The 11,972-nt window shown below is 42.2% G+C and overlaps 2 protein-coding genes across 2 annotated transcripts; one reads left to right on the plus strand and one right to left on the minus strand.

Moving 5' to 3' along the window:
• Positions 1-2,281: 2,281 nt before the first annotated feature.
• On the plus strand, positions 2,282-4,316 carry LOC6727112 (solute carrier family 25 member 40). The gene is made up of 2 exons (XM_002102469.4): positions 2,282-3,156; positions 3,596-4,316. The coding sequence occupies exons 1-2, from the start codon at positions 2,477-2,479 to the stop codon at positions 4,266-4,268; spliced, it is 1,353 nt and encodes a 450-aa protein (XP_002102505.1). The 5' UTR covers positions 2,282-2,476; the 3' UTR covers positions 4,269-4,316.
• Positions 4,317-10,929: 6,613 nt separating this feature from the next.
• LOC27209175 lies at positions 10,930-11,596 on the minus strand. Its single transcript, XM_016184659.3, has 3 exons — positions 11,417-11,596; positions 11,286-11,345; positions 10,930-11,228 (listed from the first exon to the last, which is right to left on the minus strand). Exons 1-3 carry the CDS (start codon positions 11,529-11,531, stop codon positions 11,017-11,019), a joined length of 387 nt encoding a protein of 128 aa, XP_016033592.1. The 5' UTR covers positions 11,532-11,596; the 3' UTR covers positions 10,930-11,016.
• Between the last annotated feature and the right edge of the window lie 376 nt (positions 11,597-11,972).

Here is an 11,972-nt window from a genome sequence, read left to right on the forward strand (position 1 = left end):
AATCGACACCGGCACAAGCTGCCCCGCGAACACCCCTTACCAGCCGCCCGCCCCGCTGAAGCATCCCTTCCCCGGGATTACACCGTTATACGTGTCCTGGGATGCCCGCGTACGTGTCGAATTCCAAATAGCAACGCCAGTCATAACTGTAAGACAATGTCTGCGTGTGATGTGATGACGGGTACGTTGTCACGCAGGCGAATGGGATTCCGGAAGGCAAGTTGGATGGGGGAGGACGTGTAGGTGATGCAAAGCAGCACTAGTTAGTATGTCATGTGCATGTTGGCATACTTCGTTCGAGACTTACCTTTAGGCAGCGTACGCACCCACCTTTGGCATCCTTCTCCCACTATTATATACCCTTCCTGAAGGTATTCTGGATTCTGATCCATAATAGTCTTAGTTTATTGAGATATTCACTTTATTATATCTCAACATAGTTAAGAATAAAACAAAAATTTTAAGGTAATTCATTTCATTGAGGGACTACTCAAAACGTCCCAGAAAAATAGAAATGAAATGGTCATGGGAAATGTTTTGTATAATGAGATTGTCGTGAGTTTCGCTTATTGCTGTGCACTTCGCTCCATTTTTTTGTCGTGCCCTTTTAAAGCACTTGTCTAGCACGAAAATCATATCAGAGTAACATTCGGGCAACCTCCCATCTTCTTTAACATCCCTCATTTTTCTTCGGCGAGTATTTTCTCGTGTTTTTCAGAAGCGCTACAACGTGTTCCTCCAAGGTTTCTTTGTTGATGTTGTTGTCGTCCTAGGCTTGGCCTTGGTACCAGCATGAAAGGATTTCGAAAACAACTCAACCCACTCAAGAACACCAAAATTGAATTTAAAGCAGAGAGGATTCTAGACGAGCTCCTCGACTATCAAATACCCGTTAATAGGCCAAAGGAAATGCCAGGGATGAAACCAATGCCAATATGAAACTAGAAAAAGTACTTTTTTTCTGGATTGCACATTTGGTTAGATGTTGGTAAAGGTGCACTTGGTCATGTAGTTCCCGAGATCTCGGCATTTATGCAAGCTAATCAACGGGCGTGGCAAATTAACACGACTCTGATAATTGGCAAATTATGATTGCCTTCTTCTACAAGTAATGGGTAGAAATAAAAAACTACTAATAAAATGTATTGCTTGTAAGTACGTTAATGAATAATCGATGAATTTATTTCTGCCACAATCGAATACAAATTTTTCGCAGTGGCTGATGTGAGTGCGAATAAACTGACGACAGGTGGTGGCACATGTGTCAGATGCATACAGGAATCCATATAGTGTCATCATTTTGATGTCAATTATTTTTCCGCCAACAGTCAACTTGGTTTGGTACTCACAGACCAAAAAAAAAATAAGAGTTTGTTTGAATTAAGCCCAAAAACAAATACTGGGCTTTTATTTAAAGCGATTTTTTCACATATATTATTGAATTTATTTTGGAGAAACTTGTATTTAAAATTGAACTGACACATATGTAAATGTACAGTTTTTTATTTAATCAACCCGTTTTAGGTTTAAATATTTAACATACGTTTTTTGCCTAAAATGTTTCAAGTGGAGTTTCAAAATCGACCCAGCAGAAAACCGAAACCCACGAACCCGTTTCGAGTACGTCAAACCTTTGACACATTTTCAAATGTGAAGCGGGATGACTTGAGGTGCGGTCTGTGTGGGATGCAAAACTCCCGATGCAGAGTGGATCCCCTTTGGCATAATGAACGCTCCACCCGCCCCCTACGAGCTGGCGGGAGGTGCCAGGAGCCAGGAAAATCGAGGGCGGAAGTACGGATACAGTCGGTGCGAATGCCATCAGCATTGAGAGTACTGCATGTTAATTGCCAAAAAAAAAAAAAGCAGGAGCGACAACAATTCCGGAATGGATGAGTTTTTTCTTTCACTTTGGTGGAAAAGTATTTTAATTGCTTTGGCAGGAGCGAGGCGGTATGAGCAAACGATGGAATGGCAAATCATATAAATAAAGAGGAATTTTCTGAATGGAGTGTATAATCACCAAAAACGAAGGGAAGTGAATGAGCAACTTTTTTCGCCGTGAATAATTGAATGAAAACATTAACAATTGCCAACGTTTAGATTGTCCATCAAGTGTAAACGAAGTCAATTTTTTAGACCAATTACAGTCCGCAGGAGTTTACTTTAAAAAACAAAAAAAAAATGGGGAACTCTTACTTCATACGACAATTTATTGTCATCAATCAATGACCCAATTGTTTTCATTTTTTGTTCAACTAAAACTTAATCATAAGAATTAAGTTATCCTTTTTCTGTGGCAAGTATATACCAACTCTATTTCTTACTCTGTAGAGTTGCCACCGTAAACGTCATGTTTATCGAAAAATTCTTTTGGCACCAAGCAATGTGAAATTTATAAATGTAAAGTTACAAATGCTACTGGAAACCAGATCGACTCTCCCTCAACTGTTCTAGCACACCGGAGACGGCCGCCATGTCGAAGGAAGACTCAGGCGCATCTAGTGCAGAGCCGAATCCAGCTGAATCGGAGATTTCGATGGGTCGTGGACCCCGCCCAAAGTCCTTTAGTGGCGGCGGAGGCGGTGGCGGAACAGGTGGTTCAGGCGGTAGAAGTGGTGGTACCTCCGGCGGCGGCAATCTCAAGCCCGAAAGAAGCGCCCGGGAAGATGACTCCATCAACCGTCTGACGGACTCGAAGTCGGCTCACCGAAAGCTGCTCAGCGATCCGCGCTTCCAGATCCGGCCGCTGCAGCAGGTGATCTCGGCCTGCACCGGGGCCATGATCACGGCCTGCTTCATGACGCCCCTGGACGTGATCAAGACCCGCATGCAGTCGCAGCAGTCGCCGGCGCACAAGTGCTTCTTCTACTCGAACGGGCTGATGGACCACCTCTTCGCAAGTGGACCCAATGGTCCCGAGTTGGCCAGCCTGCGACCAAGACCACAGTTCTCCAGCTCCTGGGATGCTCTGATGAAGATCAGCCGGCACGAAGGTTTGGCCGCTTTGTGGTCCGGCCTGGGTCCCACCCTCGTCTCCGCCCTGCCCTCCACCATAATCTACTTCGTGGCCTATGAGCAGTTCAAGGCCAGATACCTCCAGCTGTACGAGAGCCACTATAGTAAGAGTCCGGAGCCCCGGCACCTTGAAATCAGGTACGTACGTACACCTTTAAATTAATAGTGCTATACATACATGTACACTTAGTTGTTGATTCTCCATTGCGAATATTTACATAAGTTGCTAGCAACAGCGCAGGAATGACAATTTAGTTTCAATAAATTTTAAAATCGTTTAAGCTTTAGATAACAAATAAGCTTCAGAGTTTAGCAAATGGAAGAGAATAATCCGCGGCTAGCTGTTATTGTGTTCACAGAGAACTACCTGGGGAATACGATTTTCAAAATATTTATTTTTCGTAGCATTTTACTATTAAATTAAGATTTATCAATACACATACATATTTCTACTGTATAAGACTGGATACGAAATGATTTGATGTACGATTTATTTGCAACTTAACCACCTATATATAAACCTATATAAGAATATGATTTAAGGATTTGCAGGCTTAAACGTTTTCCGTACTTCTAGGGATACGAAGAAAAGTCTACCGTCGGTGGTTCCCATGATGTCCGGGGTGACTGCTCGGATTTGTGCTGTTACCGTGGTGAGTCCCATCGAGCTGGTGAGAACCAAGATGCAGGCCCAGCGCCAGACCTACGCCCAGATGCTGCAGTTCGTCCGGAGTGTGGTGGCCCTGCAGGGCGTGTGGGGCTTGTGGCGGGGCCTGCGTCCCACGATCCTCAGGGACGTGCCCTTTTCGGGGATATACTGGCCCATCTACGAGAGCCTAAAACAGAATCTCGGCCATGGCTCACAGCCCTCGTTCAGTCTGAGTTTCTTGGCAGGCGTGATGGCGGGAACAGTGGCCGCCATTGTGACCACTCCTTTCGACGTGGTCAAGACACATGAGCAGATTGAGTTTGGAGAAAGGGTCATTTTCACGGACTCGCCGGCGAGGGATTTCGGAAAGAAGTCGACCTTCAGCAGACTGACGGGTATTTACAGGACGCACGGCGTGCGGGGACTCTTCGCAGGATGCGGACCCAGGCTTCTGAAGGTGGCACCTGCCTGCGCCATTATGATCTCCACCTTCGAGTACAGCAAGTCCTTCTTCTTCCATTACAACGCGAGGCATCATAACGAGGCCCTACTCCTGGACAACCCGAAAGACACGACGGTCGAGGATGATGACACTGAGTAGGAAGTTGGGCGGCTCCTTTGTAAATAAAGAGCGCATATTTTATGTAAACCCCGGGTGGTGAGGCGAATTCAATATTCCCAACGCTTTACGAGTTACGTGTTACGTCAATAAGGCGAACCGGGAAATCAATTTCCATTTTCGCAGCTTAAAGTCTCCGGCTGCCTGTTGCTGGTGCTCCGGCGATGCCGGGAATCCCACTCCCCAAGTTGACATTTAATGGAATATTCATTCATTTACATTAACTGCAATTAAAGCGAGTGCACAGGCAAATTAAACGGAAATGCCAAAGAAAGAGCCATGAGGCAGGTAAGCCGACTTCAGAGCTGCAACGGACCGGAGAAAAACTGCGCTAGCTTTTCCCACACATGCAGTTTTCACTGCATTTTCAGGCAGCAGTAATCGAATTTCCTTTGCCGGCCAGTCACGTTTTGCCACAATTTCGACCACTGCAAATGCCATTTGAGCCCAAAGCTCCGTGGCCCGAAAGTATTTCAGTGATAGAGTGGTGCAGAAAATCTATAAATCACAGTCGGAAATATCAAAAACTTTGGCGAGTAATTAAGAAAGCTTCGGTTTCCCCGAGGCCCTCGGTCTAAACTCAATTTCATTTGGCTACAAGACTGTGCTTCTCTTTACTTCTTTTACCCACAGCAATTTTGCTCGAATGATTCGCCTATTACAAAAAAAATTGCCCAAGCGGAAACTTCCTTTTTTATGTGTCCTTTGTTTTTATTAAAGACCAAACAAAGTACACAAAGCATTCCCAAACACAAACTACGGAAGCAGACTGTCAAAAAAACAGGGAAATATATATTTCTCCGTTTTCCCTGGATGAAATAAAATGGATGAATTTCCTTCCAGAGATGTGTTTAGGGTCACAGCAATTGAAACGTGATATTTTTTTGTTTGTTCTTTTATGTTACCTTACTTGAAAGCATATTGCTGCAAGTGTCAAACTGCGGCGGGTACAATTACTGGCATTTTTCACAGCCATCGCGGTATTTGCGGCAGTTCAATTAATTGTGCAGTCTTTCTGCTCTCAAAACCGCCGATGAAATAATTGGAAAAGCGAACAGAATTTATCACACTTTCTGAAAAAAAAATATCAGAATAGCACCTTTTTTCCTACCCATTAATTAATTTGTTAGGCAAAAGTGCGCCAATAAAGCCAGTATTTAAATAAAAGAAAATTGACTGAGGCTTGTCGAACCGATTTCACCCTTTCCTTATTTTCCTTTTCTGCAAAATCACATTATTGAAAATACTTAACGACCTCAGCCTCCCGAGGGACTCACGCAGTGCTTAATATTATATATTCCCCTTTTTCATACTGGTATTCTGCCGCTCGACGAAAATTGCCAATAAAGCGAATTAAAATATGCTTTCATAAATATATAATGGAAATTAAATTTAAGTGAATATCTCATTTGTGTCGTCCGCGTACATCATGGGTGTGTGAGTGTGATGGGTGGCGCATTTTTTGCTCAACCACAATCAAGGACCTCTGGCTACACTGCACTCCTTTCTCATCCTTTGTCTTGCAGCTACTTTGGCGCATTGTTGTTGCCAAGGGCGGGCGGCAGTGTTGGTTGCGGGGGCGTGGCTCTTGTCTATATATTTTCCGCAGGCTGTTGCTCGCCAGTGTTTTTTGTTGTCAGCATCAAAAATATTTTCCCTGCCGCAAAGAAAAACAACAGATAAAACCAGCAGAAGGAAAAAAAATTGGGCGGCAGGCAGGAAAAAGCTGTTGATAGAGAACAGATCCGTCCGCCCGGGTGTCCTTCAGCTGTCCCAGGGCCATCCTTCAACATCTGCCTGCTGTGTGTTGTCAGCCCGAGAGCTTCATCTTTTTTCCTCGCCCTATTGTATTTGCATTTAATTGTGGCATTAAAAATACACCGGAACAGGACCCGTCCTGGTCGGATCCTTATTTATGGCCCAGTCCGTCTCTGTCGGCAGTCTATCTCATTTCTGACTCCAGGTTCTGGTACTGGTCCTGGTATGTTTTTGTCCGCTCACCATTGACATTGAGTGGGCGTGGCCGTGTGAATGGATTCGATTTATTTGCCCCATCCCCACGAACGGCAACTGGAGGCCATGAAAATGATTTAAGATTGGATTATTGGGTGACAAAGTGTGAAGATATTAAATCGGCGACAGAGCCGTCGATTGAAATCTAATGAACTGTTAATTGACTAATCAAATCAAACACTCTTAAGCGCCCGGAATTCTTTGAGACCTTGAAGAGCGGCAAACATGGAAATAATTGGATAATATTCAAAAACAAAAGAATTAGGTAGTTGAAATATTGAAATATTCCTGCGCTCTTTGCTTGCCTACCTTGATATATCAGTTCAAAATTAACGAATTTGGTTAATCCTTGAAGTTATACATTATATTATTATGTTGCTTACCAAGCCCTCTGTTTTTAACAATTAGGAATAGATTACGTGTTATACTCGAGCTGCTTGCTTAATGTTAAGCTTAATTCCGAAACTTAAATAAATATTTCCTTCACTTTTCCTCGCGGCGATTTTTCAAAGAGCCGAAGGCAGCTGCATCTTAGTTTCCAGAACTATTTGCTTAATTGTTTAATTTTATGCGCGGAGCTCGCTGAAACTTTATTAAAACGCGTAATTGTGTAGCGTTTGGCGGGCGAGGAAGCGGAAGGCCTTGCCGCCCCTAGTTAGTTAAAATTTCCGCTTTCTTCGAACCGACAGAATTCTATTTCTGTTTCAGTTTCAGTCTCCTTTTTTTCTCGCCAAACATCCGACCCTTCGGAGGCCAATTGTTGGCACTAGCCGTGTATGGAGCTGTGGAACCACTTCCTTTTTGACCTTGCGCCTGGCGAGTGTTTAATTAATTTCGAGAACTGAGCCAAATAAATGGCAGGCGGTACCATTTCCCGCCCAGCTTACAACGATTGAGCGCCGCGGACGGACTTAAGTCTATTTAAAAATGAGGCCGAATTTTTCACACTTCATGGCCATGCATCATCAAGTGACGACGGATGGGAGTGGGTTCCCTGGGCATCTTTAAAGGGCACCGAATTTCTATTTTTTTTAATTAGCGAACCTTTTGCTTTGCTTATCCCTTTTGGCCTTGGCCTGTTTACACTGTACCTGAGCACGCGGGGTTTTAATTAAAAAGCACCAAATTGACAGGATAAAAAAAATAATGTTTACTTTTTGCCACCGTGCTGCTCGATTGTTAACGATTGTTGGACGGGACTTTAATTTGGGCAACCCAAGTGGATTTCTTACTTAGTGCCAGTCACTTGATTATTCAGACTCCACACACTGGAGCGATAAATTGCAATCAGTGTAGTTGTTTTGTTTTTGAGCGTTTCATTAAATGCTTTTGGCCGCCTTGTAAAAATCTAATTGCGGTTAATTTAGTCCTTAGCAAACGCAAACCCTGTCCATTTCACACTACCGCCCATTTCGTTGGCCATAAGTTATGCAAGGTTTTCTTGTTTTTCCAGCAATTTTCGCTTTCTGTTCCTTTTCGTGGTTGGCTAAATTATTTAAGCGATAATGGGGCGTAAAAGTCATAACTTTGGGGCTGTAAATTGGGGGCTTCTTGAAGGTTCCTGGGTTTGGCCCTGTCAAGTGCATTAAACATGAGGCAAGGGTTTTGCTTTGTTTTGCTTTTGAGCTGCGACGCAGTCGACTGAGATAATTTGGTAAACCGTTTCGGATACGGCTTTATCAATTGTTGTGTACCCACCAAATGGCTTACTTATTTCAAATGTAATTTATGGTAATCTCTGTCTTAATAACAAACCAATTAGAAAGTTTTCCATAATTTAATCAGATTCTCGTATTTGCCAGCGAAGTCCGCTTGCCAGCCGGCTGAGTTTCTCCTGCCAACTCCGTCACTTCTTTGCCTAGGAGAAAAACTTAAAGATTTTCCTTTTTAGCTGTTTTTTCTTACGTTACGGTACGTCTGCTTCGTTTATGAATAATTCATGAGGTAACTTTATAAAAATAACGCACAAATGGCACTAAAACAAGGCAAGTGGAATGCCAGCCTTTACGCAGAATTTTAAATGCCCTTTAACCGTTCGAGGTGGAGTGAACAGAATTGTGATGGTGAAAATGTCAGGGTCAGAGAATTGAAGTGTAGGATCAAAACGCCAAAAAGAAATTTATTCTGGTTTTTGATTTCTTACTAAATTAAAGGGATATCCCCATACTAGAAACATTGTTTTATTAGCCAAGTATTTAGTTATTGTTGGACATGGTTTTATTTTATTCAAGCTAATTTTTCTATCTTTTCCCTACGGATACTAAAAGCTAGTCTGGGAAATAAAAGTTTGCGGAAATAAAAGTTTCACTTGGCTCTACCTGTGCAGCAAAAGATGCCAAAATTTTAAAAATCTGAAATTGAAGACCCCCGTTTGTCAGTGTGTGCGTGTAGAACAAAATATGGTTTATTGTGAACGGAAATATGCAGAGACCTCAAAGGGGGAGGCAAATCGAAAAGCGGCTTAAATAAAATAAATTATTAAATATATTTAAGAGAGCGCAGAGCAAAAATGTTTGCCGCAATCGTTTAGGTGCAATTTGCATATTCAACAGATTTTTTAAACGAACCCGGGTCGCACGATACTCCAACATATCATATCAAGCAGAGTGAAAACTTTGAACTTCACCTTTTTGTTTTTTGGGCCATCGCAAACTTTGGTGCGGTTTGTGTTTGTTCAATTTGCATACCAAGTTGGCCTCACACCCTCATTTGGAAATGTTAAATTTTTATTTTGATATCACCTCGCATGCAAATGAGTTTTGCGGGGAATTGGACTCGGTGGATCCTGTTGACCCGGAACGGAGGAACTTCCTCTTAGGCAAGTTGCTTCATTATGTGAACGCCGCGGCGTTGGTAGAAACTCGTACACAACAAACGAAAGAGGAAACTAATTAATTAAGGAACCGAGTGTTGATGAATATTTAAGATACCATTAGAACAATGCACAAAGTTTGCCCGTTCGTGTGTCAAATTTAATTGCGGTAATTGAATAATAAATCCATAAAACGCAACTCATTTCTAAATTGCCATTTCAGCCAAAAATCAGCATCCGCATAATTATGCGAGAAAACCGAAAGGAAATTAAATAATCCGCAAAATGTGCGGTAAGCTGTTCATAAATCCCGATAATAACCATTAGCATTCCTCAAAGTCAGTGCATAATTATGTAAGCAGCTTTGAAAAATGGCATTGTGGAGAAGAAGAAGGCAGGCAAGATACGTCAGTAAGCGGATATTAATTTCGCTTTCGCATTTTAATTGTGCCCTGGCCCAGGCACACACGCTCGCTCTTTTTGTGGCTTAAATTCACATCGCTTACCTTGGCAACGGAGCACCCATCCCACATTCCGTATCCCATCCCTCGCCAGCCCATGTGGTTCTGTTCCAAAGGTGCCAGGACGACAGCAACAGCAGCAGCCTGATGGGCAATGACAGCGATGGCGACGCCATGGACACATCCTGCAGATGTCAGCCGTCTGCTGACAGCCAGCTTTCGCCGGGCACGAACCCGATCCACTGACGACCAGGGAAGAAGCCTGTCCGGAAACATTCCTGACTTATGAAATATGCTGAGCAGAGCAGAGCAGGCGGTACTACCTGTAAGGAGGCGCACTTATCCCGTGTGTTCCCAGAATAATTTGTTGCTTCGTTTTCACTGTGTGTTATTTTTTAGAATCATTTTAAGGAGGGAGTACAAGACTCCTTATGTTAAAAAATATGTCTTATTTATATTTTAAGAGCTACCTTTTGTAAAACCATAAAATGATGTCTAAGTAGTCAGACTATGAATTCTAAGTGCAATGCTCAATCAAATCTAAAGCGGCCGAGCGGAAACTGAAAGTGAGAATGACTCCTCGGGCAAAAGTTGTCACCATTTTTTGCCACCGTTCCTCTAATCTCGTGTAATACTTTTGGCAGCCCTTGTAATTTAGTTTGCAGTGTGTTTTTCCCAGTTAGCGGAGACGGGACAGCGACTAATGACTTGGAATTTGTTGCCCGCCAGCCAAATGAGCATGTGTGCACTCAACCCCTTCTTCAGCTCTCTATCACGTCCTGTAAGCCAGCTGTTGTCGCCTCGGTTTGCCATTAACGCCCTTTGCAAGCCGAAAAATAGAGAAAACTGCAACTTAAGTGCAGCAGAAGCGTGAAAATCATTAAGCTGCAGCTGCCTCTCCAACACTTTCGCATATGCCGCCGGACAAAGGACAGCGTGGGACAAACTAACTGACACAGACAAAAGGGAGCAACATTATCCCTCCTGCCAGCCGTCCAACGTGACGTATGAGTTATGCAGATAAATTCCATGCCACATCACTCATACCACCTATCAGCTTTAATTAAATGCAGAAATGCACCGCAATTTAACGCAATTTAAATAAATTAAGGAATTTAAAGCTGTTGTATATTTATGACGCTTTTATTAGTGCTGTACATGATATTTGATAATTCTTGTTTCCTTAATTTTGCGTGTTATACAAAACATAACTTATCAGCACATAAAATTAATTCCAAAATAGCATTTAAGCATAAGAAAACAGTTTATTACCGTAAATATTATTTTTTGTGAAGTATCTTTAAGTCTTTTTAAGCTTATTGACAAGCAAGCGAATCTAAATGCAAACATCTTTAAGTTAAATGGATTGGTTTCACCTCGATGCGCCTATTTTAGTTATTGGTGAATACTTTTTATTTCACTTAAAAGTAACTATACAGAAATGTTATCCAAATCCAAATATGGCCCTCTTTGTTCTTTCAACCCAAGTTACAACGTCATGAAGAAAGTGCCCGTTACTGCTGGGTCGAACCATGTAGGGTCGCTTTGGTCTCTGTGGAACCCGCCTCGGTGGAGCCTCTACCGGTTCAGCCTCCGTAGTTGTTTCTGAGATCAGAATGGAGTCGAGCATATCATTGAATTCTTTTTCCCTGCATTCTGAAAGTGTTTTAAGCTTGAATTTTCTGAGAAGAATTACGCCATTATTAGTATTACCTTCAGTTGAACATGATCGTTGAAACCTTGAAACATCTGGGGCATCCGCCTTATGACCTCCTATTCCGAATGAGATTTTGTATTTTTTTAATGGGCTGGTAATATTTTCAGTTCCTGCACGTAAGAATTACCTCCTTTTCTGTTTCGATCTAAGCCGTTCTTTGTTGGGTTATCCTCTGCGTTTGCTTGGAATTGAATTAAAAGTATTAAAGAAAAAATCAGATGAACAAACAGCAACCGCCCCATCTTGACATCTTCTATAGCAATAGAGAACGACAAACAATGAATCGAACTCAACGTTTAATTTAATTAAAAAAATGTCATTCAATTTATTTGCCTTTTAAAGCGTAAAAAACGAATTAAAGATAGATTTAAAATGCACGAAACTTTAAATAACTTTAAGTAAGAAAATTAACTATCAAAGCGAACTACCTGTGCTAAAAAGTAAAGTCAATTAAGTACCGCACGCAATTCACGACCTTGCACATTGAACACAGAAGACATAATCACCGTCATAAGAGAGCAACCGCAAACCCCATTCAGGACAATATCCCGTTTGTTTTTCAACAATGCCCTTAATGAACAACGGAAATTGGCGACCATTAAAGTACATATCCAATAAATATAAATCAAGTAGACAATGCAAAAAGTGCCGGCAATTTAATATGCGGGAGCTCTCGGCGTTTA

The sequence above is a fragment of the Drosophila simulans genome, chromosome 3R (assembly GCF_016746395.2).
Source record: "Drosophila simulans strain w501 chromosome 3R, Prin_Dsim_3.1, whole genome shotgun sequence".
NCBI lineage: Eukaryota > Metazoa > Arthropoda > Insecta > Diptera > Drosophilidae > Drosophila > Drosophila simulans.

Coding starts and splice junctions, on each gene's coding strand:
- LOC6727112 (XM_002102469.4), top strand. CDS start 2,477: ATGTCGAAGGAAGACTCAGGCGCATCTAGTGCAGAGCCGAATCCAGCT. Junction 3,157..3,595: donor CCCCGGCACCTTGAAATCAG/GTACGTACGTAC, acceptor CCGTACTTCTAG/GGATACGAAGAAAAGTCTAC.
- LOC27209175 (XM_016184659.3), bottom strand. CDS start 11,531: ATGGGGCGGTTGCTGTTTGTTCATCTGATTTTTTCTTTAATACTTTTA. Junction 11,346..11,416: donor AGATCGAAACAGAAAAGGAG/GTAATTCTTACG, acceptor CATTCGGAATAG/GAGGTCATAAGGCGGATGCC. Junction 11,229..11,285: donor ACGATCATGTTCAACTGAAG/GTAATACTAATA, acceptor AAACACTTTCAG/AATGCAGGGAAAAAGAATTC.